At 38.6% G+C, this 23,879-nt stretch overlaps 1 protein-coding gene across 1 annotated transcript in view; it reads left to right on the top strand.

Annotated features, from left to right (window-relative positions):
- Nucleotides 1-23,879, top strand: part of SLC35F4 (solute carrier family 35 member F4) — a 275,400-nt gene that overhangs the window by 221,971 nt on the left and 29,550 nt on the right. The window contains exon 2 of the mRNA XM_052646614.1: nucleotides 22,055-22,240. Within this exon, the coding sequence (XP_052502574.1) occupies nucleotides 22,055-22,240 (186 nt within the window). The remainder of the gene's footprint in view (nucleotides 1-22,054; nucleotides 22,241-23,879) is intronic.

Here is a 23,879-nt window from a genome sequence, read left to right as displayed (position 1 = left end):
ATAGGACTATTTGGACATCCTTCCAGGTTAAATCAAAGGACAGAGTTAGGGTCTGAAACCCTTCAACAAACAAGGTCTTCAGAAAACTGACCCAGCCTCTGCATTGAGCTAAACTGGTTAAAGAGAAGGGCACATGTTCTCTGTCCACTTCCCTAAGAGGGCACACTTTTCCCAATTCGGGGTGATTGGAAGCTGTACTGTGAGTTACTCTAGAGGGACTAGTCTCTCCCTCCTGGAGTAATGGAGGGGATAAAGGGACTTAGGGAGGCAGAGTTTGGGATTGGTCAGAGGGATCTGAGGAAGTAGGTGGCTCTGGAGAAGCAGGGGAGATTTGGTTTCTCTCCTGAGGCCTGGGGAAGGTTAGAAGGGGGTCATCTCAAATGTCAGGAGTGCTTTCTGATTCCCCAGACTTTTGATTACAGGAGCTACATAGAGTAGGATTCTGATAAAGGACCACTAAGGCTTGAACATAAAGAACCTCAGTCCATTTTCCCATATTGTGACAGTGAAGTTTCAATTGCAAGATGGTATTATAATTTAGAGCCTTATTTTCAGGCCATTTTTCTTCATCTCTCCATCTTATATAAAGACCAAGCAGTGTTACAGTAGGGATTAAAAATGTCCAATTTTTAAGGATACATTCCAGAGGTGTTTCTTCTGTCTTAGAAGAATGAAGTCCAGTATCCCTGAAACATTTACTAGGAAGCTTTTGTCAGAAGGGGATCAGAGCGTCCTTCAAATTCCCTTCTTACCTAATGGGATTTTGAGTGTCCTCAACTCTCCCATCAATTCCTAACTAGATGTGTCTGGTCGACCCGGTCCCTCACTTGATGGGGCATGTTTGAACCAGTACCAGTGTGTTGCCAGAGCCCTCCTTGAGAGGAATCTGTTGTCTATATCATTTGTATGCTTTGATAGTTTTTCCTATGTTGGGCTGTATTCCTCAAGATCGAGCATCTTTAAGACATAGGCTGTGAGGGGTTGCAAACCTGTGGACTGCTTAGAAGTACCATTACAATAGGTAGTCTGCAACAAGATATAGGCTGCCAAAGCCTGGAATGAAGGGAGCCCTACAGGTGCAAAAAGAAACTCCCGGACAAACTGGAGTTCGTCGCAATAGAAATGCCTCACAAACCGGACAGCCTAGAGGTAGGAGGATACCTGCAGGGCATTTTTTTAGACATAGAGTAAGGTGAGAAATGAGACAGCAACAGAACCCCCAACCTTTTCCCCCTTTGGTGGCTACCATAAAATTGGGGAGAGCCTGATGATTCTCCCTGACACAGGCAACAGTGGGGTAGTTTAACATATAAATGAACCCAATTAGTTTAGAATCTCTCTTTGGAATGCTCCAGGGGCCCTAAAGTTAGCTAGAGATCTCAAAACAACTTTAGATTTTGATATTTGTAAAGTGTGTCAAAAATCTCAAACTTTTGAAACACACCTGGTCAAACAGAATAAGTTGCTGTGAAACAATTATTCCTTGAGCTAAGGTAGAAAAAAAAAGATTTCAAAAGTAAATAAACTCTGTGTTCTCTTATGAAAGAAACCAAATCCAGTCTTGCATCAGCCTATTCTTAATAAAATTGATTTACCTAATTGAATTTAATCCAACATTAAAAAATCCTTAGCACATACAAAATTCTTTTCTCAAATGTTCCTTTCCCACAAACCTTCTGCAACTTTCCATAGCCATACTTTGTCCATTATTTCCATTCAAAACTGGCCAGCTATTGGACAAAGTCACCTCTTTTCCTTTAACAAAATTTCTTTCCATTCCTTATATCTTCTCTTCTGAAAACACTCATCCTGTTTTCCTTACACAACCATTAACTGTCTTTTACAGTAGCATTTTGTAAATTGGTGGAGAATATCTCAAGGCAGCAATCAGCTTTAGTTTCTTCACAAGAAGATGAAATTAGGTAAATATAGACCTGTTTAGCAATTACTGTTCCAATATTTTATCCTTGAAATGGCCTGGATATTCAATGAATTCTCATCATTTAACTTAGTTCCAATTTACCAAAATTTTGAGGGATCGTTTTAGATCAATATTTCCAAAGTGTAATTATTTCTATAGTTAATATAGAAATTATTTCTGTAATTATTTCTATAGGAAAAAATTCTTATCCCAGTTACATTTACTTAAAAATTCAATCATATCAGGTTATTTTCCCTTTGACAAATGTTATAACCAAACCAATATGCACTTACTGACTTTCAGTAACCCTGCATACAGTAAGTTTTATATTTAATGTTGATAACTCTAAAGACAGGTGTGTATTAATTAAACCCAGAAGCTTAAGCTAACTTTAATACCAGGTATTCAATATTGACTATTTCCCTGATCATATGAACCTGAAATACATTCTGGCAAGCATCTTTTACATTTCTGAGAATGTATATAGACACTCAGTTTCCTTTAAACCAATTAAATACAGCTTATTTACAAGGTAGTTTTTGCATAAGAACAGAACAAGAGATCATAGTTTTCCTGCTTAACTTTAAAATGGCCCTCTCCCCTCTCAGTCAAGGGAACTACAGAGATGGATCAGGTAGTTCCTAAGGGCCAAGGCAGAATAGTTAAATTGCAAAGGCAGAGTAGGGAAAAATGCAAGCTTTCTTTCCTTTGTGTTCTTTAAAATCCCACCAAGTAACCCGAAGCTCAGGTAATAAAGGCTCCACTTTGCCCAGAATTTTGGCAGAGACTTGCAGGAGCAGTTGGACAGACAAAACTACATTAAAAAAAGATACCAATTCCAACAACTTAAAAACAAGAAGTGTTCAGGATAAAGGGGATGGGAGTGCAGGTAAAAGGATCAAGAGGTAAAGGGAGGAGGGACAGGAAAGACTGGAAAAGAGAAAGAGAGCAGGAAAATAAAGGCGAAAATACTGGGAAGTTAGGACTTCCGGTCACCATACGAGACGAGGTCTAAACCTTGATCGCTCTCATAAACCTCCCCTCAGGGTGAGTCTGCTGGACTAGGATGTGCCTGGTAGGAGGTGAGCCTCTCCTACCTCTGCTTGTCATCTGTTAAAGTGAGCTCTTGCCAGCCAGTGGGAACATGGTCTCACAAGCTGAGAGGACTGGTCCTGTAGCTGCCCAATGTCTAGGAAGGATAGGACTGATGTAGAAGAGGTCAGAGAGAAAAGTAGAGAAGTATCAGGAGAGGGGAAAAAAGCAAAGCAAAGGGGAGAAGAGTTGCCTGAATGAGGGTACTGAGGTCCCCATGGGCCAGGAAGGAAGGCTTATCCATGCAGTGATGCTGAAATGTTCCATGTGCACTCCTTTTTAGTGTTTTTTTCTGGGTGATCTGTCCAGTGATGTAAATGGGGTATTAAAGTCCCCCACTTCTATTTTGTTACTGTCGATTTCTCCTTTTAGGGCTCGAACAGGTCATTTAAAAAGATACTTCTCTATGAAATGAATGTTAAAGATATAGTAAATAGTACTTGATAAGTTAAAGAATAAGGTGCTATAAATTGAAATGGAAAGTTAGTACATTGCCTGTGCATTAACCATCCACGATGCTGCCTCTTTCAGTAATTCTAGGGTGAAATGTTTACCTAAGAAGAAAATAACTGATAAATAAAATTGACAAGCCTCTTAGTCAAGCTCACCAAGAAGAGAGAGGATCCAAATAAACAGAATAAGAAATGAAGAGAGGAGAAAAAACAATACCACAGAAATAAAAATAATAAGAAATTTATGACCAGATATTTGCCAACAAAATAGACAACCTAGAAGAATTGGACAAGATTCTACAAACATATAGCTTGCCAAGACTGAGTCAAGAAGAAATAGACAAATTGAGCAGACTGATCACTAGAACTGAAATAGCATCTATAATAATAAAACAAAGACCAAAAACTCCCTGCTAACAGAACTCCAAGACTGGATGGCTTCACTGAGGAATTGTATCAAACATACAAAGAAGAGCTTATACCCATCCTTCTCAAAATATTCTGCAAGTCATTCTAGGAAGTCGCCATCACCCTAATACCAAACTTGACAAAGACACCACCAAAAAAGAAATTACAGGCCAATATATTTGAATATAGAAGCAAAAATCCTCAGCAACATATTAGCGAAACACATGCAACAACACATACGAGGTATCATACACCATAGTCAAGTGGGATTCACTCCAAGGTCATATACAGGAAGGAAGATTATTCAGCCATAAAAAGAATGAAACATTGCCAGTAGCAGCTACATAGATGGGCCTAGAGATTACCATACTAAATGAAATCAAACAAAGACAAATTACTACCACTCATATATGGAATCTGAAAAAATAATAAAAATCAGCTTACTTACAAAAGAGAAGCAGACTCACAGACATAGAAAACAAACTTATGGTTACCACAGCAGGGAAAGTGAGGGGAGTTTACTAGGAGTATGAGTATAACAGATACACACCACTATATATTAGATAGACAACAAGGATTTCCTGTAAAGCACAGAGAACTATATTCAACATCTTGTAATAACCTATAATGGAAAAGAATCTGAAGCTGTAGCCCTGAAACTAACACAATATTATAAATCAACTAGTTAAAAAAGAAATTTCAGCAAATTCCATATGGTCTTCTATGAAAATCCAACTAATACCGATGCCAACAAGTCTTCTTTTACTACAAGGAATATATTTACTGCCATTGCAAAACAAGCTGAAATACAGCTTTTTACATAGTCTTTTGTTGAATTATTGATGTTTTCTAAGTCAAAAATGTCACAGTGATAATGATGGCTTCCAACCAATTCTAAGTCAAATTTGGGATTACATTTTTGTCTTTGATATTTCAAGAGTGATTACAACAGCTTTACAGAAAATACACGGATGTTTAAAAGAAACGAACTAATAAAGTTGAAAATTGCCAAAGCTAGTTTTACGTTTAAAATACAATTTGCAAGAGACTGATTGGAAGAATCATCAATTAAACAAGCTTAATGCTAGAAAATCACATGGTCCAACCCCCTGATTTTGTGATTATAATATTACTGTAGAAACGTGGGTATTGGATGCCTTCTCTTTGCCCCTCCTCCACCTTGCCTCTGAGAGTAGAACTCCAGGGACTATAGAAACAGATTTTCTTGCTCTCTGGCTTCTGATTTATTGATTTGATTTATCCCACCCCCACAGGGCATCCCTATAGGATATCAAAGGAAGAGAGTATTTTTAGAATTTCTCCTGATGGATGCCTACCGTAATGAAAAGTCATAATTCATAACCCTCTCCTTCCAGATTTCTCTAATCACTCCCTCTTCATGTCCCTTCAGGCCCAAGTGACATAAGAGCTGCTGTTAAACCTGGATACTGTCATACTCACTCTGGTTTCTCACCCACACTGGTTCTCATATTCAACTTGCATTGGAATCACCTGGAGGACTCCTTAAACCCAGGTTGCTAGTTAACACATGGCGAAGTTTCTAATTTCTATGTCTGAGTCCTGTGTTTGCATCCATGCTCAGTTGTGTCCAACTCTTTGCAACCCTATGGACTGTAGCCTGCCAGGCACCGCCGTCCATGGGATTTCCCAGGCAAAAATATTGGAGGGGGTTGCCATTTCCTACTCCAGGGGATCCTCCCGACCTAGGGACCCAACCCATGTCTCTTGCATTGGCAGGTGGATTCTTTACCACTGTGCCACCTAGGAAGACCTATGTCTGAGTCAGCTGCTGATAATTTGCATTTTTAATACGCTCCCAGGTGATGCTAGAACCACGGCCCTATAGCTCTCTATCTTGACCACCATTTTATAAATTATCCTAATCTGAGTTTGCTATCTCTTCCTTCAAGACCTTGACTAATATAAATGGCTAAAAAAAATTTGTTGACAATAGACAAAGTCTTATAATTAAACATGATTTTTAAGTGCTTATTTGAAAAATCTTTAAATCAAAGAAGAGAAAGCTGTAGGGATTTAGGAAGTCATTTTGCCCAATTTAAATTTCAGAGCAGAAAAACTGTAGACAGAGATCAACCAACTGATACCCTGCTTTTCAGGAAAGTCTTTCCAGGATACTGTGCTGTGTCTTATCAAATAGTGGCTCTCACTCCACCTTGCTCTCCCCTCCCCTGGATTGTGTAATCCCCTTCTATTATCTCCATCTTTAGGTTTGGGCACCTGCAGTACATGTGGTTTTCAGGTAGGCACGCACCATAGTTTGGGGCATCTCAGGATAAGATCTCTAGCTCGGTTTTCAGCAGACGGCTTAGTAGAACCAAATATTTCATTGATGTTTTGTGCTGAAAGGAGATAAGAGTCAATGGCAGGATCTCTGTTTGATAATATCTGTGAGTCTGGTCTATCCATTATGTCCCAAGTCACCTTGTAGTCAGTCACACAAACTCAGCCTGACATTTTGCTTCTCTCTCACCTACTTTCTAAAGACCTTTACCCAGTTAACCTCTATCAGCTTGGCTTTTCAAGTTATCTGAGACTCCTGTACCTTATCCTCCATCTGGGGGCAGCTGCTTTACTTAGCAGCTGTAGTTCTTCTTCGTCCTTTCAAGTTTCTAAGTGGAAGCCCAAGGCACTGTCTGCCCAGCGCCACCCACACTTTCCTGGGAGCTGCACCGGTTGCAGCATTTTCTGGCCACTGACATTAGACCAGGAATCAGCAAAAGACACAAGTTTCTTCCTCAAGATTTTTGACTGTGGACAACTATATTTTTCCAACAAGGCTAAAGCTGTAAGATTGGAAACTTGGGGGCCTTGAACAAACAAATTTTCTGCAAAGAAAGACAGGCAGCTGCCACACGAAGAGAAATGAAACTGGCACTCAGCAGTAGGAAATGCAGATGTAAAGAAGGGACTTGTGGACATGAGCAGGAAGAGGAGGGTGGGATAAACTGAGAGAACAGTGCTGACATATATATACTATTATGTGTAAACCAACTAGTGGGAACCTGTTGTGTGGCACAGGGAGCTCAGCTTGGTCCTCTGTGATAACCTAGAGGGCTGGGATAGAGCAGGAGGCTCAAGAGGGAGGGGTTATATGTATAAAATATAGCCAATTAACATTGTATAGCAGAAACCAACACAACACTGTGAAGCTATTATGTTCCAATTAAAACTAAATAAATTTTTTAAAAAAGAGATGTGGGTGCTCTGTTCAGCTACACCATGCCTTGGGTTCCAGCTGCTTATAAAGATTAGGAACATTTCTGGTCATCCTACCCTTTGATTGGTAAGCTTTATGAAAACTCCCCATTTTTGCTAAACCAGTTCAGTTTGTATTTCTATTTCATGAAGTTAAACACTGTGATTGATAAAGTGGTACAAATGTTCATTTCTGTTTACCTGGTCATTATTAGTTATGATATATGCATTTCTTGAGAATTTTCTATGGACCATTTAAGCCATACAATGCTCCTCAGATTTGAATAGAACTGGAGAGAAAATCGAGATTGAGAGAGATTGCATGGCCTTCTTCAGGCTCAACATTGTGCAATTATACATGGCTGGACCCAGATTCCTACCATGTCTCCCAAGATTTAAACACCCTGTGTTCATAACCACTATATTCTGTCTGAATTTCAATTAGACCAAAGTTCCTTTTCAAGTAATAGGCAAGGGTAGAAGAATGGAATTTTCAGTGCTCTTTTGTACTCAAAATTCAGCATCTTAGAGTTGAGCATCTTACCATTAAGTTTCATAGCATGCATTTTCCAGCACTGTTTGTTCCTACAGTTTTCTGACTCAGCATAAAATTCTGCCTGGCCAAGTCTTGCTCATCCTTCACAGCCAACTTTGATGTAACCTCCCATAGAACCTTTCGTACTCCCGCTGAATAAACCACTCACTCCCTTTCTTCCTGTCCTCCTATTCACATTATAGTTAACTGGTTACATGCCTGGCTCTAATATTATGTTGAGAGGTCCATGCTGTCATCATTTGTCTAACTCCTGTACCTGACAAATTATCTGCCTCAGAATAGGCGCTTAATAACTATTTGTTGAGTTAAATTGATTTGGGGAGCATGTGGAGTCTAACCAGTACAGATGAAAAAATCATCTTTTTATGCCTGGACAATTATGAAAAATGGCACAAGGTGGCTAAACATTATGGCTCAGGTGAGCAGATGTCTTTACAAGGGGCAGAGGGACCGTCTAATGTGATTAATGGGAGACTTCCAGTCCTTTGTTCCTAATGCAGTTCATCCTCAAAACATGTCAAAGTCTGAAGACTGTTCATTAACTATTTTTGCAATATCCAGGCGCTCACTGTGGCATATAAAACACAATATAAATTATTTATTTGTGATCCTTGATTGCATCCCAGGTGACATTCTGAATATTTATTTTTGTTGGGGCTGGCTTTATATTAATTGAATGGTACAAAACCACACAGCATGGGCCAGCATCTGCATTTCCAGGGCTGGAGATGACTGTTTTATGGACTAAGCTCTGAACATGCCTCTGGGCCTGGCTCTTAGTTTATATTTGCCTTTTTAGGACAATGGAATAAATGTGTCCAGTGGCTCAACTATTTTCAGGTCTCCTCCACGAATCAGCAAGTGGGAGGCAGCAGGCAATGAGGTTTGAGCTATATTGCATAAGGACCAGGAGATACTGAAGCCAGGACATAACACTGCAGTGAAAATGGGGAAGCAAAAGAAATCATTAATTTGGCTTATAAATTCAACACTTGCCAGTTACACGTGATTTACAAACTTTTTAGTAACTATGGCCAATATTTTTATCTCAACCCCATCTCAACTTGCTACTCAGCCCATTTTGGGACTTCCTCCTTTCCACCTACAACTGCTGAGTAATCACAAAATGAAACCTGATACTCACCTAAGAAAACACGAGAAGGCACACCTCATGCAAACATAAATTATACAAGATACTTGAAAGATAAATTAAAAATTACTCTTGGAGTATCTGAAATGTCACATCTCTTGAAGGACATAGTAAGTGTGAGTTTCCTGAATTTTAGACAGCCTCTTTTCATTGAATTTGAAACATTCAATTAGAAACATAAACTATTGGTCACAAGATGATATAGAGAGACCTTGAGCTCTTCTCTCACAGGCACACCAAAATCACAATTATTTACCGACAGCCATCGATGAAAAAGACCCCAAACCTACCAGAAAAGATCTTCTACAATGAGAAATATAAAGAAGGAATCATAATGAGACAGTAGGAGGTGCTGAGTAGTGATAAAGTCAAATCCCATACCCCCAGGTGGGTGATCCACAAACAGAACAATTACAACTGCAGAGATTCTCCCAAAGGACTGAGAGGTCTGAGTCCCACTTTGGGCTCCACAGCGCAGAGACCCAGCACTGGGGAGACAATCCCTCCCTGGAGAATTTGGCTTTGAAGGCCACAGGCTTACTTCTGGGAGTTCCAGAAGGCTGATGGAAATAGAGACCTGACTTGTAAGGGACTCACACAAAGTCTACCCAGGGTAGGAGAATAATTTGGTGGTAGCCTGGGTTAGACCTACCCCCTCCTGGAGAGGTAGGAAATAACTCCAGTTCACCCTGGGGACATAGGCTCCTGAACCATTTTGGAGAGCTCCTTCTACGACATGGTACTACTATCCTGGAATTTTTCTTATAGCTTATTACCACAGAAAAGTCCCTCTGTAGCCCAGCAGTCTGCAGGCACAAGTACTGGGATGCCTCAGGCCAAGCAGTTAACTGCACACTGACACAGCCCCACCTACCAGCAGACAGGTTGCCTCAAGAACCCTGGGTCTGCAGCCTCCTCTGGACATGGCTTTGCCCACCAGAGGACCCAGGCCCGATCCCCTCACACCCGTACACAGGCAATAGATCCAAGACTCCCAGGGCCCTCCAGCCAGAGACCCCGGCCCAGGTCCCATCCACTGGTGAGCCTGCCCTAGTTTCAGATCCAGCTCTACCCACCAGCAGGCAGACACCAGACGAAAAAAAACACCACAATCTGGACCAGGCCTGCCCTGGAACTGGCTCGGCCTGGTCTCCACCCACTAGTAGGCCAATACAAGCTTTAAGACACCAGCCCCAGATGCAAGCATGCGTGCTCAGTCATGTCGGACTTTTTGTGACCCATGGGCTACAGCCGGGCTCCTCTGCCCATTCTCTGCCCTTGATTCTCCAGGCAGGACTGCTGGAGTGGGTTGCCATTTCCTCCTCAGGGGCATCTTCCTGACCCAGGGATTGAGCCAGAGTCTCCTGCATCTCCTGCATTGGCAGGCAGATTCTTTACCATTGAGCCACCTGGGAAACACTTTTAGGAGATGGTGAGCAAACAACAGAGTTGTGGAGAATTTCAAGAGTGAAAACTTAGTCTTCAGGAATATGCCAGGCTTATGCAGGAGGAGGGAGGCAGATTTAATAGACATGGAAGAGACCTGTAGGAGAGCAGCCACGGATGGCTGTTAATGGAAGTCAGAGACCTGAAATGTCAGCAGGCTGAAGTTTTACCTTTGAATGAGGTGGGAGAGAGTTGAAGAAGATTCTTACAGATTAAATTAAATGGTACATGTGAAAACTAAACTGTGAAGCATTTTACCAATGTATTAGACAATAAAGCACAGAATGGATTAAAGTGAGATGCCAAGGGGTAAAGGAGGAAACTAAGGCATATCTGAGCCACGCAGACATACATGATACAGGCCTGGGGCAGGGGAATGGAGGGCAAGGAGATGAATAAAAGAATAGAGAATCATCAGTACCATTTCCATCATAAAATACAGAAAATTTAAAACATGATTAATACAATAAAATAAAAGAACAGGTAAGAACAAGGACCTACTATATAGCTCAGGGAACTCTGTTCAATACTGCATAATAACCTATATGGGAAATGAATCTGAAAAAGAATATGTATATGTATAACTTCATCACTTTGCTGTACAACTAAAACTAACACAGCACTGTAAATCAACTACACTCCAATAAAGAAGCAGTGAGACTTACCAAAAAAAAAAAAAAAAGAAGAAGAAGACACCAGCCCCCACAGTCAGCAATCTGACATTTGCTCTAGGACCCCTAGCCCTGCAACCAGGCCCCAGGACCTGGCTCTGTCCACCAGTAAGTCGGCCCTAGCCCCAGGATCTGGCTTCATCCACCAGTAAGTAGACAACAGCCCAGGTTCTCCTGGATCCTGACTGCCCATCAGTAATATAGCACTAGCCTAGGGCCTCCAGGTTTCTGCAGTCAGCTGCCCCATGATCAGACCCCATAACCAGCAGCTGGCAGCCTCTGTACCAGGCAGGACCTGGCAACCAACCCGACCAGAGCCAAATAAACCTACCAGACCATTGACATAGTTTGCTCGCCACAGCAGAAATACCCACACAGCCCTCATAGAATATTTGGAGTGTACAGCTCTGGGGACAAGAGGGGAGTGTGCTGTTGGGACTCATAGGATGTCTCACCAGGAAATATAACCATTTACCAGATACATAAAAATAGCAAGTTAGGTAAAATAAGGTGATAGAAGAACATATGCCAAATGAAGGAACAAGATAAAACTCCAGAAGAACCAAGCAGAAATAGACATGTTACCTGAGAAAGAATTCAAGGTAGTGATCATAAACAGGATCAAAGAAATTGGGAGAATAAGGGATGCATAGAATGAGAAGTTGGAAGTTTTTAATGAGTTAGAAGATAAAAATAATAAATATAAAAGAGATGAAGAATAACTGAAATGAAATAATACACTAGAAGGGATCAACATTAGACTAAATGGTTCAGAGGAATAGAACAACATGAACTGGAAGATAGAGTAGTGGGAATCACTGATGCTGAACAGAAAAAGGAATAATAAGAAATGAGGATAATTCCCTCTGGGACAACATCAAATGTATTAATATTCACATTATACGGGTCCCACAAAGAGAAGGGGGTGGACTGAGGACATAATTGAAGAGAGGATACCTGAAAACCTCCCTGGGAAAAGAAACAGACATCCAAATCCAGGAAGTACAGAGAGTCCCATACAGGATTGACCCAAAGAGGAACACATCAAAACATTGTAATTAAAATGGCAAAAATTGAATATAGAGAATATCAAAAGTTTCAAGAGAACAGCAACACTTTACATACAGGGGAACTCACAAGGTTATCAGCTGAATTTTCTGCAGAAACTCTAAGCCAGAAGGGAGTGACACAATATATTTAAAGTAATGAAAGGGAAAAACCTACAACCAAGAATATTCTACCCAGCAAGGCTCTTGTTTAGATTTGATGGGAAGATCAAAAGCTTCACAGACAAGAAAAAGCTAAGAGAGTTCAGCACCACCAAACAAGCTTCCAAGGAATGTTAAAGTAACTTCTCTGAGCAAAAAAGGACACAATAAGAAGCATGAAAATCATATAAGGAAAAAGCTCATCGATAGAGGCAAATGCACAGTAAAGGTAGGAAATCATCCCCTCATAAAGTTAGTAACAAGGTTAAAAGAAAAAAGTAGTAAAATCTATATTTACAGTAATTTTAAGGGGAGAAGATTAAAATGCAGGGTTGTTCAAATGCATTTGAAATTAAGAATCAGCAACTTAAAACAACCATTCATATGTATAGATTGCTATATAAAAACTTCATAGTAACCTAAAACCAAAAATCTGTGATATATACATAAAAAAGATAAAGGAATCCAAACTAACACCAAAGATGATCATCAAATCATAAGAGAACAACAACAAAAAAAAGGAATAAAAAAGACCTACCAAACCAACCCAGAAACAGTTAACAAAATGGCATATCAATAATTATTTTAAATGTAAATAGACTAAATGCTCTAATCAGAAGACATAGTGAAATGAGAAAAAACTGATTACATGGGGACTAAACAGCATGTACTAAAAAAAAAATGAGTCAATGAAATAAAAATGGAGATTAAAAAATACCTTGAGACACATGACAATGAAAATACAACCATTCAAAATCCACTGGATGCAGCAAAATCAGTTCTTAGAGGGAAGTCAATAGCAATACAGGCCTTCCTCATAGAACAGGAAAAATCTGAAATAACCTGACCTACCACCTAAAATCATTAGAGAAGAACAAATGAAATCTAAATCTAAAGTCAGCAGAAGAAAAATAATAATAAGATATGGAGGATATAAATAAAATAGGGATTAAAAGTAGGAAAAAAAAAAAAAGCAATAGAACCAAGAGCTGGTTATTTTAAAGGGTTAAGAAAATTGACAAAAAAAAAAGAGAAGAAAAAGAGAAAATTGACAAACCTCTGGCCAGGCTCACCAAGAAGAGAAAGAACCCAAATAAAATAAGAAATGAAAAAGGAAAAATCTCAACTGATAGTGCAGAAATACAAAAAAAATAAGAGAATTCTATGAATAATTATATGCCAACAAATTTGACAACCTGGAAGAAATGGACAACTCTCTAGAAGCTTACAGCGCTCCAAAATTGAATCAAGAAGAAATAGATGATTTGTGCAACTGGCCACTAGAAGTGAAACAAAATCTGTAGTTAAAAAAAAAAACAAAGGAAGAAAAACTTCCTACAAATAAGTCTAACGGCTTCATAGATAAATTTTACAAAACATATAAAGAACTTACACCAATTCTTCTTGAACACTTCCAAAAGATTGAAAAGAAAGGAACATTCCCAAAGACATTCTACAAAGCCACCATCATCCTGATACCAAAACAAGACAAAGCAAGACAAAGATAACCACCAAGAAAGAAAATTACAGGCCAACATCTTTGATAAATACAGATGCAAAAATTCTCAACAAAATATTAACAAACCAAATCCAAAAACACATAATAAAGATCATACACCACAGTGGTGGTCCAACATATGCAAATCAATCAGTGTAATCCACCACACTAACAAAAGAAAATTTAAAAACCACATGATTATTTCAGAAAAAGCATCTGACAAAATTCAACATCCATGCATGATAAAAAGAAAAAAAACTCTTACCAAAGTTAGTATACAGGGGACGTATCTCAACATAATAAAAACTATTTATGACAAACCCACAGCCAACATGATACTCAATAGTGAAAATCTGAAAGCCTTCACACTAAAGACAAGGATGCCCACTCTCACCACATCTACTCAACATAGTATTGGAAGTCCTAGCCACAGCAGTCAAACAAGAAAAACAAAAGGTATCCAAATTGTAAGGAAGAGGGAAAAGTGTCACTATATGCAGATGACCTGATACTATATATAGAAAACCCTAGTGTTTAGTCACTCAGTTGTGTCCAACTCTGCAACCCCATGGACTATAGCCTGCCAGATACCTCTGTATGGGATTCTCTAAGCAAGAATACTGGAGTGGGTTGACATGACCTCCTACAGGGGAATCTTCCCAACCCAGGGATCAAACACAGGTCTCTCACATTGAAAGCAGTTTCTTTACCATCTGAGCCACCTGGGAAGCCCCTAGAAAACCCTAAGGACTCCACAAAACAAAACAAAACAAAAAATACTAGGTTTAATAAATGAATTCAGCAAAGTAGCAGGATACAAGATTAACATTCAGAAATCAGTTGCATTTCTTTACACTAACAATGAAATATCAGAAAGAGAATGCAAAAAAAAAAAAAAAAAACAAACAAACAAACAAAAAAAACAGTTCCTCTTAAAATTGCACCAAAAGAAAAACCCCAAAAACCTAACCGAGGAAGTGAAAGACATATCCTGAGAACTATAAAACATTAATAAAGGAAATTAAAGAGGATTCAAAGAAATGGAAAGCTATCTCATACTCTTGGATTGGAAGAATTAATATGGCTAAAATGGCAATACTACCCAAAACAATCTAGAGATTTCATGCAATCCCTATCAAATTACACGTGACATTTTTTACAGAACTAGAACAAATAATCCAAAAATTTATGTAGATGTGTACTAAGTCATACCCTACTCTTTGTGACCCTGTGGACTATAGCCCACCAGGCTCACCTGTCCATGGGATTCTCCAGAAAGTTAAAGATCCATGAAAGACCAGAATTGCCAAAGCAATCCTGAGGAAAAAAAAAAAAAAAAAAAGCTAAAACAAAGCAGGAGGTATAACCCTCCCAGACTTTAGAGCATACTACAAAGCTACAGTAATCAAAACTGTGAGATTGGTACAGAAACATACATATGGATCAATGGAACAGAATAGAAAAGCAAGAAATAAATCCACACACCTATGATCAATGACTCTTCAGCAAAGGAGGTAAAAATAAAAAGTGGGAAATTGACAATCTCTTCAGCAAGTGGTGCTGGGAAAGTTGGACAGCTACATGTAAATCAATGAAGTTAGAACACATCCTCACACCATACACAAAAATAAACTGAAACTAGCTTAAAAACATAAGTATGACACCTCAAAACTCCTAGGAGAGAGCATAGGCAAAACATTCTCTGACATAAGTCCAACCAGTGTTTTCTTAGGTCAGCCTCCCAAGGCAATAGAAAAAAAAAAAAAAAATACAAAAATAAACAAATGGGACCTAATCAAACTTACAGGTGTTTTCACAGCAAATAAAATCATTAAAAAAAAAAAGAAAAGAAAACCTGCAGAAAGGGAGAAAATAATCACAAATGATGTGACAGATAAGGACTTAATCCTCAAAATATACAAACAGCTCATACAACTCAACAACAACAACAAAACAAACAACCCAATCAAATAATGGGCTGAAGACTTTAACAGACATTTCTCCAGAGACAATATACAGATGAACCTTAGGCAGGTGAAAAGATGCTCGACATTACTAAGTATTAGAGAAATGCAAATCAAAAGTAAAATGAAGTACCGCCTCACACCAGTAAGAATGACCATCATTAAAAAGTCATTGGGTGTTGAGAAAACGGAACCGTCCTACACAGTTGGTGGGAATGTAAGTTGGTGTAGCAACCATAGAAAACACTGGAGGTTCTTCAGAAAACTAAAAACAGAACTACTATATGACCCAGAAATCCTACTCCTGGGCATATATTCAGAGAAAACTAACTTAAAAAGATACATGCACTGCTATGTCCATAGCAGCACTATTCACAATAGCCAAAACATGGAGACAACCTAAATGTCCATCAGCAGATGAATGGATAGAGAAGTGGTATATATATACAATGGAATACTACTTCAGCCATTAAAAAAAAAAAAAAAAAAAATGCCATTTGCAGCAACATAGATGTGACTAGAGATTATCATGCTAAAGTAAGTAAAGTAAGAGAAAGATAAATACCATATGATACCACTTATATGCGGAGTCTAAAATATGCACAAGTGAATCTATCTACAAGACAGAAACAGACTCACAGACATAGAGATCAGACCTGTGGTTGCCAAGGGGGAGGGGTGGAGGGAGAGATGCACTGGGAGTTTGGAACTGGTAGATGCAAACTCTTATATTTAGAATGGATAAATATGTTCCTATTGTATAGCACAGGGAACTATGCCCAGCCTCCTAGGATAAACCATAAAGAATATTTTTATTTTTAATAGTTTTTTTTAATTTTTAATTTTTACTTTACTTTACAATACTGTATTGGTTTTGGCATACATTGACATGAATCCACCACGGGTGTACGCGAGTTCCCAATCCTGAACCCACCCCCCCCCACCTCCCACCCCATATCATCTCTCTGGATCATCCCCGTGCACCAGCCCCAAGCATCCTGTATCCTGTATCGAACATAGACTGGCGATTCGTTTCTTACATGATAGTATACATGTTTCAATGCCATTCTCCCAAATCATCCCACCCTCTCCCTCTCCCTCAGAGTCCAAAAGTCCGCTCTATACATCTGTGTCTCTTTTGCTGTCTCACATACATTACCATCTCTTATCGTTGCCATCTTTCTAACTTCCATATATATGCGTTAGTATACTGTATTGGTGTTTTTCTTTCTGGCTTACTTCACTCTCTATAATAGGCTCCAGTTTCATCCATCTCATTAGAACTGATTCAAATGTATTCTTTTTAATGGCTGAGTAATACTCCATTGGGTATATGTACCACAGCTTTCTTACCCATTCATCTGCTGATGGACATCTAGGTTGCTTCCATGTCCTGGCTATTATAAACAGTGCTGCGATGAACATTGGGGTACACGTCTCTTTCAATTCTGGTTTCCTCGGTGTGTGTGCCCAGCAGTGGGATTGCTGGGTCATAAGGCAGTTCCATTTGCAATTTTTTAAAGGAATCTCCACACTGTTCTCCATAGTGGCTGTACTAGTTTGCATTCCCACCAACAGTGTAAGAGGGTTCCCTTTTCTCCACACCCTCTCCAGCATTTATTGCTTGTAGACTTTTGGATCACAGCCATCCTGACTGGTGTGAAGTGGTACCTCATTGTGGTCTTGATTTGCATTTCTCTAATAATGAGTGATGTTGAGCATCTTTTCATGTGTTTGTTAGCCATCCATATGTCTTCTTTGGAGAAATGTGTATTTAGTTCTTTGGCCCTTTTTTTGATTGGGGCATTTATTTTTCTGGAATTGAGCTGCATAAGTAGCTTGTATATTTTTCAGATTAGTTGTTTGTCAGTTGCTTCATTTGCTATTATTTTCTCCCATTCAGAAGGCTGTCTTTTCACCTTGCTTATAGTTTCCATTGTTGTGCAGAAGCTTTTAATTTTAATTAGATCCCATTTGTTTATTTTTGCTTTTATTTCCAGAATTCTGGGAGGTGGATCATAGAGGATCCTGCTGTGATTTATGTCGGAGAGTGTTTTGCCTATCTTCTTCTCTAGGAGTTTTATAGTTTCTGGTCTTACGTTTAGATCTTTAATCCATTTTGAGTTTATTTTTGTGTATGGTGTTAGAAAGTGATCTAGTTTCATTCTTTAACAAGTGGTTGACCAGTTTTCCCAGCACCACTTGTTAAAGAGATTGTCTTTACTCCATTGTATATTCTTGCCTCCTTTGTCAAAGATAAGGTGTCCATAGGTGTGTGGATTTATCTCTGGGCTTTCTATTTTGTTCCATTGATTTATATTTCTGTCTTTGTGCCAGTACCATACTGTCTTGATGACTGTGGCTTTGTAGTAGAGCCTGAAGTCAGGCAGGTTGATTCCTCCAGTTCCATTCTTCTTTCTCAAGATTGCTTTGGCTATTCGAGGTTTTTTGTATTTTCATACAAATTGTGAAATTATTTGTTCTAGCTCTGTGAAAAATACCTCTGGTAGCTTGATAGGGATTGCATTGAATCTGTAGATTGCTTTGGGTAGTATACTCATTTTCACTATATTGATTCTTCCAATCCATGAACATGGTATATTTCTCCATCTATTAGTGTCCTCTTTGATTTCGTTCATCAGTGTTTTATAGTTTTCTATATATAGGTCTTTAGTTTCTTTAGGTAGATATATTCCTAAGTATTTTATTCTTTTCATTGCAATGGTGAATGGAATTGTTTCCTTAATTTCTTTTTCTTTCTCATTATTAGTGTATAGGAATGCAAGGGATTTCTGAATGTTGATTTTATATCCTGCAACTTTACTATATTCATTAATTAGCTCTAGTAATTTTCTGGTGGAGTCTTTAGGATTTTCTATGTAGAGGATCATGTCATCTGCAAACAGTGAGAGTTTTACTTCTTCTTTTCCAATTTGGATTCCTTTTATTTCTTTTTCTGCTCTGATTGCTGTGGCCCAAACTTCCAGAACTATGTTGAATAGTAGCGGTGAAAGTGGGCACCCTTGTCTTGTTCCTGACTTTAGGGGAAATGCTTTCAATTTTTCACCATTGAGGATAATGTTTGCTGTGGGTTTATCATATATAGCTTTTATTATGTTGAGGTATGTTCCTTCTTTTCCTGCTTTCTGGAGAGTTTTTTTTTTTTTTTTATCATAAATGGATGTTGAATTTTGTCAAAGGCCTTCTCTGCATCTATTGAGATAATCATATGGCTTTTATTTTTCAATTTGTTAATGTGGTAAATTACATTGATTGATTTGCAGATATTGAAGAATCCTTGCATCCCTGGGATAAAGCCCACTTGGTCATGGTGTATGATCTTTTTAATACATTGTTGGATTCTGATTGCTAGAATTTTGTTAAGGATATTTGCATCTGTGTTCATCAGTGATATTGGCCTGTAGTTTTCTTTTTTTGCAGCATCTTTGTCAGGTTTTGGTATTAGGGTGATGGTGGCCTCATAGAATGAGTTTGGAAGTTTACCTTCCTCTTTAATTTTCTGGAAGAGTTTGAGTAGGATGGGTGTTAGCTCTTCTCTAAATTTTTGGTAGAATTCAGCTGTGAAGCTGTCTGGACCTGGGCTTTTGTTTGCTGGAAGATTTCTGATTACAGTTTCAATTTCTGTGCTTGTGATGGGTCTGTTAAGGTTTTCTATTTCTTCCTGGTTCAGTTTTGGAAAGTTGTAGTTTTCTAAGAATTTGTCCATTTCTTCCACGTTGTCCATTTTATTGGCATATAATTGCTGATAGCAGTCTCTTATGATTGTTTGTATTTCTGTGTTGTCTGTTGTGATCTCTCCATTTTCATTTCTAATTTTATTGATTTTTCTCTTTTTGTTTCTTGATAAGTCTGGCTAATGGTTTGTCAATTTTATTTATCCTTTCAAAGAACCAGCTTTTGGCTTTGTTGATTTTTTTCTATGGTCTCTTTCATTTCTTTTGCATTTATTTCTGCCCTAATTTTTAAGATTTCTTTCCTTCTACTAACTCTGGGGTTCTCCATTTCTTCCTTTTCTAGTTGCTTTAGGTGTAGAGTTAGGTTATTTTTTAAAAGTGTACATATGTGTATAACTCAGTTTGTTGTACAGCACAGATTGGCACAATGTTTTAAATAAACTTTAATTCAATTTTTAAAAGAATTACTAAAACAAAAAAGGCTGAAGGGATATAAAAACAAGGCCTACAATAGACTTCATATCCAAAGACACATACAGACTGAAAGTGAGAAATAGAAAAAGGTATTCCATGCTAATGGAAATCAAAAGAAAGCCAGGGTCATAATACTTACATCAGATAAAATAGACTTAAAATAGTTTAAACAGGGACTGTTACAAGAGACAAAAAAAAGGACATTACATAATGATCAAAGGATCAATCTAAGAAGATACAGTAATTATAAATATACATGCACCCAACATAGGAGCACCTAAATACATAAAAGCAAATATTAACAGACACAAATGGAGATATCAACAGTAATGTAATACCAATAGAGGACTTGAACACCCCGCTTACATCAATGGACAGATCATTCAGACAGAAAATTAACAAGGTAACACTAGCCTGAAGTGACACATTGGACCAGATGGAGCTAGAAAGCAAAGAACAAACAAACCCATTAGTAGAAGGAAATAAATGATAAAGATCAGAATAAAAATAAACAAAATAGAAAAAATAGAAAAGATCAACAAAACTAAGAGCAGTTTCTTTGAAAATATAATATTGTAAAGCAACTACACTCCAATAAAAATTAATTTTAAAATGTTATTAAGGACAAGTACATCAGATTAAGGTCTAATACGTTAGCTGCTGCTGCTGCTAAGTCGCTTCAGTCATGTCCGACTCTGTGCGAAACCATAGACGGCAGCCCACAGACGGCAGCCCACCAGGCTCTGCCCTCCCTGGGATTCTCCAGGTAAGAGCGCTGGAGTGGGTTGCCATTACCTTCTCCAATGCATGAAAGTGAAAAAAGAAAGTGAAATCGCTCAGTCGTGTCTGACTCTTAGTGACCTCATGGACCGCAGCCTACCAGGCTCCTCCGTCCATGGAATTTTCCAGGCAAGAGTACTGGAGTGGGTTGCCATTGCCTTCTCCACTAGAGCCCTGCATTAAGACATGGGGCTTCAAAGGTGGCTAAAGAAAAAAAAAACTTTAGCCAGACTCATCATGAAAAACAGAAGGTCCAAATCAGTAATTTCAGAAATGAAAAAGAAGTTACATCCAGCACCATGGAAATACAAAGGATCATAAGAGACTCTTAAGGGCAACTATATGCAAATAAAGTTGACAGCCTAGAGAAATTCCTAATATGTACTATTTTCCAAGTCTGAACCAGGAAGACATACAAAATACAAACAGACTAATTATCAGTGATGAAATTGAATCAGTAATAAAGAAAAGAAAAAGAAAAAAACTCCCAGTAAACCAAAGTCCAGGACCAAATGGCTTTCACAGGTGAATTGTACCCAACATTTAGAGAATAATTAATACCTATCTTTCTTAAATTATTCAAAAAAAATTGCAGCGGCAAGAACACCTTCAAACTCATTCTATGGTGCCACCATCACCCTGACACCAAAACCAGACAAAAAAGAAAACTTCAGGCCAATATCACTGATGCAAAAATGTAGATGCAAAAGTCCTCAACAAAATATTAGCAAACCAAATCCAAATCCAAAGATACATCAAAAGATAATATACCATGATCGAATGGAATTAATCCAGAGATGCAAGGGCTTTTCATTATCTGCTAGGCAATCAATGCGATACACATTAACAAACTGAAGAATAAAAATCATATGCAGAAAACTCTTCTGACAAAATTCAACTTCCATTCATCATTAAAAACTCTCCAGAAAGTGGGAATAGAGTGAATTTATCTCAACATAATAAAGGGCATATATGACAAACCTACAGCTAACATCATTCTCAACAGTGAAAAAAGTTGAAAGCATTCCACTCTCACTACTTTTATTCAACATACTGAATAAATCTAGCCAGAACAGAGGAGATACAACAAAGCTGGATTTTAGTGATCAAACTGTTGGAAAAGTGTATAGAAGATTTAATAGGAGAGCTAGTTGGCAGTTTTACCAGTTAGGAATTCAACAGTCAGCCTCAGGAAGAAAAGGGAGAAGAAATAACACCATTTTGCTTTCCCTGAGGTAAACTATTCAACTTTAAGAACAGTTCTAATTCAGAACAGCTAAATCAACCCAAACACCGTTTTCTAGTGTTCATTTAGTTAATGGATTTGTCTAAAAAGACCCTTTATCTTAGGGAACAGACTTTACCAACATAGCATTTTCCTTAGAAGCCCCTTTTGTAAAATTAGAAACAAATTCAATGAATGTTCCATATATTTTACTGCCACAACATTTAAAGTATGTTTTTCCTCCAGGAAATTTTCAAACTGATCTCTTTCTTCCCAGGTACCTCCAGATCATCAGTTACTCGATGTAAACCTGGAGCCAACTGCCCCAGTTCACACAGTAGCATCAGCAGACAACTGTCCCCTCTCTCTGTCACAGAAGATTCCTCTGCTCCTATTCTTGAACTTCAGAGTCGAGGATCCTCTGGAGTTTGTGGACACAGAGCTGAGAGGCAAAACAGATCAGGTATGTGAGTGACCTCCTCTTAAATAACAGTACAGGTGGTAAACTTCTAGCCAGCAATGAAAGATCCCACCATTGGCACAGAATGTAAAGATGTGACACTGACTCTTAGGAGTACGTGTGAGCAAAGTTTATCAAGTGGGAGGAGAAGGAAGAAGAGAAATGTATAGATACAATCCATTAACGATGGGCAGTGTACAGTGCAGCAGAGAAATAATACCAAAACCTATAGTTGGAGGGCTTAACACATGGTTAAACAATGACTTCTAATTAAGTTTATAAGGAAACAATTTTTCTTATCTTGAAGATGGCAAAAGCCAGCACCTTTTATCTCAGTCCTGGGATTTAGTAATAGCAAGCTGTACCCATTCTGAGAAGAATAAAAGCACCAGTAAAATCACAGACTCTGCTCTTATCTTTATTAGGACTACCAGTCCTTGGAGCCCTTCTAGTTTTCCCGATTTTATACCTCCTTCAGGACACTTCAGTTGCCTCCCTGATCAGCATTTACTATTAAATCAAGACTTTTAACCTTTCCTCACATCTGCCTGATCACTTACCAACCCCTGGACTACTTGGGTTACTGGAATCACTAGATAAATCTCTTAACTATATCTGTGGGTTTCCCAGCGAATGTATCATTTTAAAACGTAGCTGGAACATGCATGGGACTTCCCTAGTGGTTCAGATGGTAAAGAATCTGCCTGCAATGCAGTATGCATAAAATCCTTAAAGGATGAAGAAGGACAGAAGAGAGAGCTAAAAAGAGAGACAGAACTCTGGAAAACTCTAAAATGATCAGAAGAGAACGAGGAACAGGACTCAGCAAAATAAAATAAAAAGGAGAGGTTAGTGATATAGGAGGTTGTTATTTCATCTAAAGTAAGTAGTGAAAAAGTATCCATTGAACTTCAAAAACAGATTATTTATTATTATCTAGCAAGAGAAATTTCAACAGAGTCATGGGGCACAAGCCAAAATGTAGCACTTGAGGAAGAATGGGTGGGAAAGAAGCAAAGATAGTTAAGTACAGTATACAGGCAGATCTCAGAGATACTGTGGGTTTGTTTCTAGACTCTTGCAGTAAAACAAACATCGAAATAAAACAAGTCACATGAAAAAAATAAATGCAGCTGGGTCCACTAAGGCCGTGGCCCAATACTGTTACATTTTGGTGATGGACATCATACTGCCGTCCCCAGAGACATTCTCAAGCTTCAAGTCCATATTCACTTCCTCTCATCATATGACCACACTTTTGCCTTCCTGAAAAGACAAACAATTGTGTGCTAACAGATGCTTTCCTCCCTGCCTCAAAGTGTCTCTGTTCTCTTGCTTGCTAATTTGCTAATTATCACCATTGCAGGGGCTTCCCTGGTGGCTCAGATGGTAAAGAATCCGCCTGCAATGCGGGAAACCTGGGTTCAATTCCTGGGTTGGGAAGATCCCCTGGAGAAGGGAACGGCTATCCACTCCAGTATCGTTGCCTGGAGAATTACATGGACAGAGGGAGCCGTCAGGCTACAGTCCACAGGGTCGCAAAAAGTCAGACTTGACTGAGAGACTTTCACTGTCATCATTGCAGGGACGACTTTTGACTTCTGTGTTTGCTACCATTCTGATGCTGACTCCTCCTACATCC

Source organism: Budorcas taxicolor, chromosome 10 (genome assembly GCF_023091745.1).
Source record: "Budorcas taxicolor isolate Tak-1 chromosome 10, Takin1.1, whole genome shotgun sequence".
Classification (NCBI taxonomy): domain Eukaryota; kingdom Metazoa; phylum Chordata; class Mammalia; order Artiodactyla; family Bovidae; genus Budorcas; species Budorcas taxicolor.
This window is presented reverse-complemented; position numbering and strand designations above follow the sequence as displayed.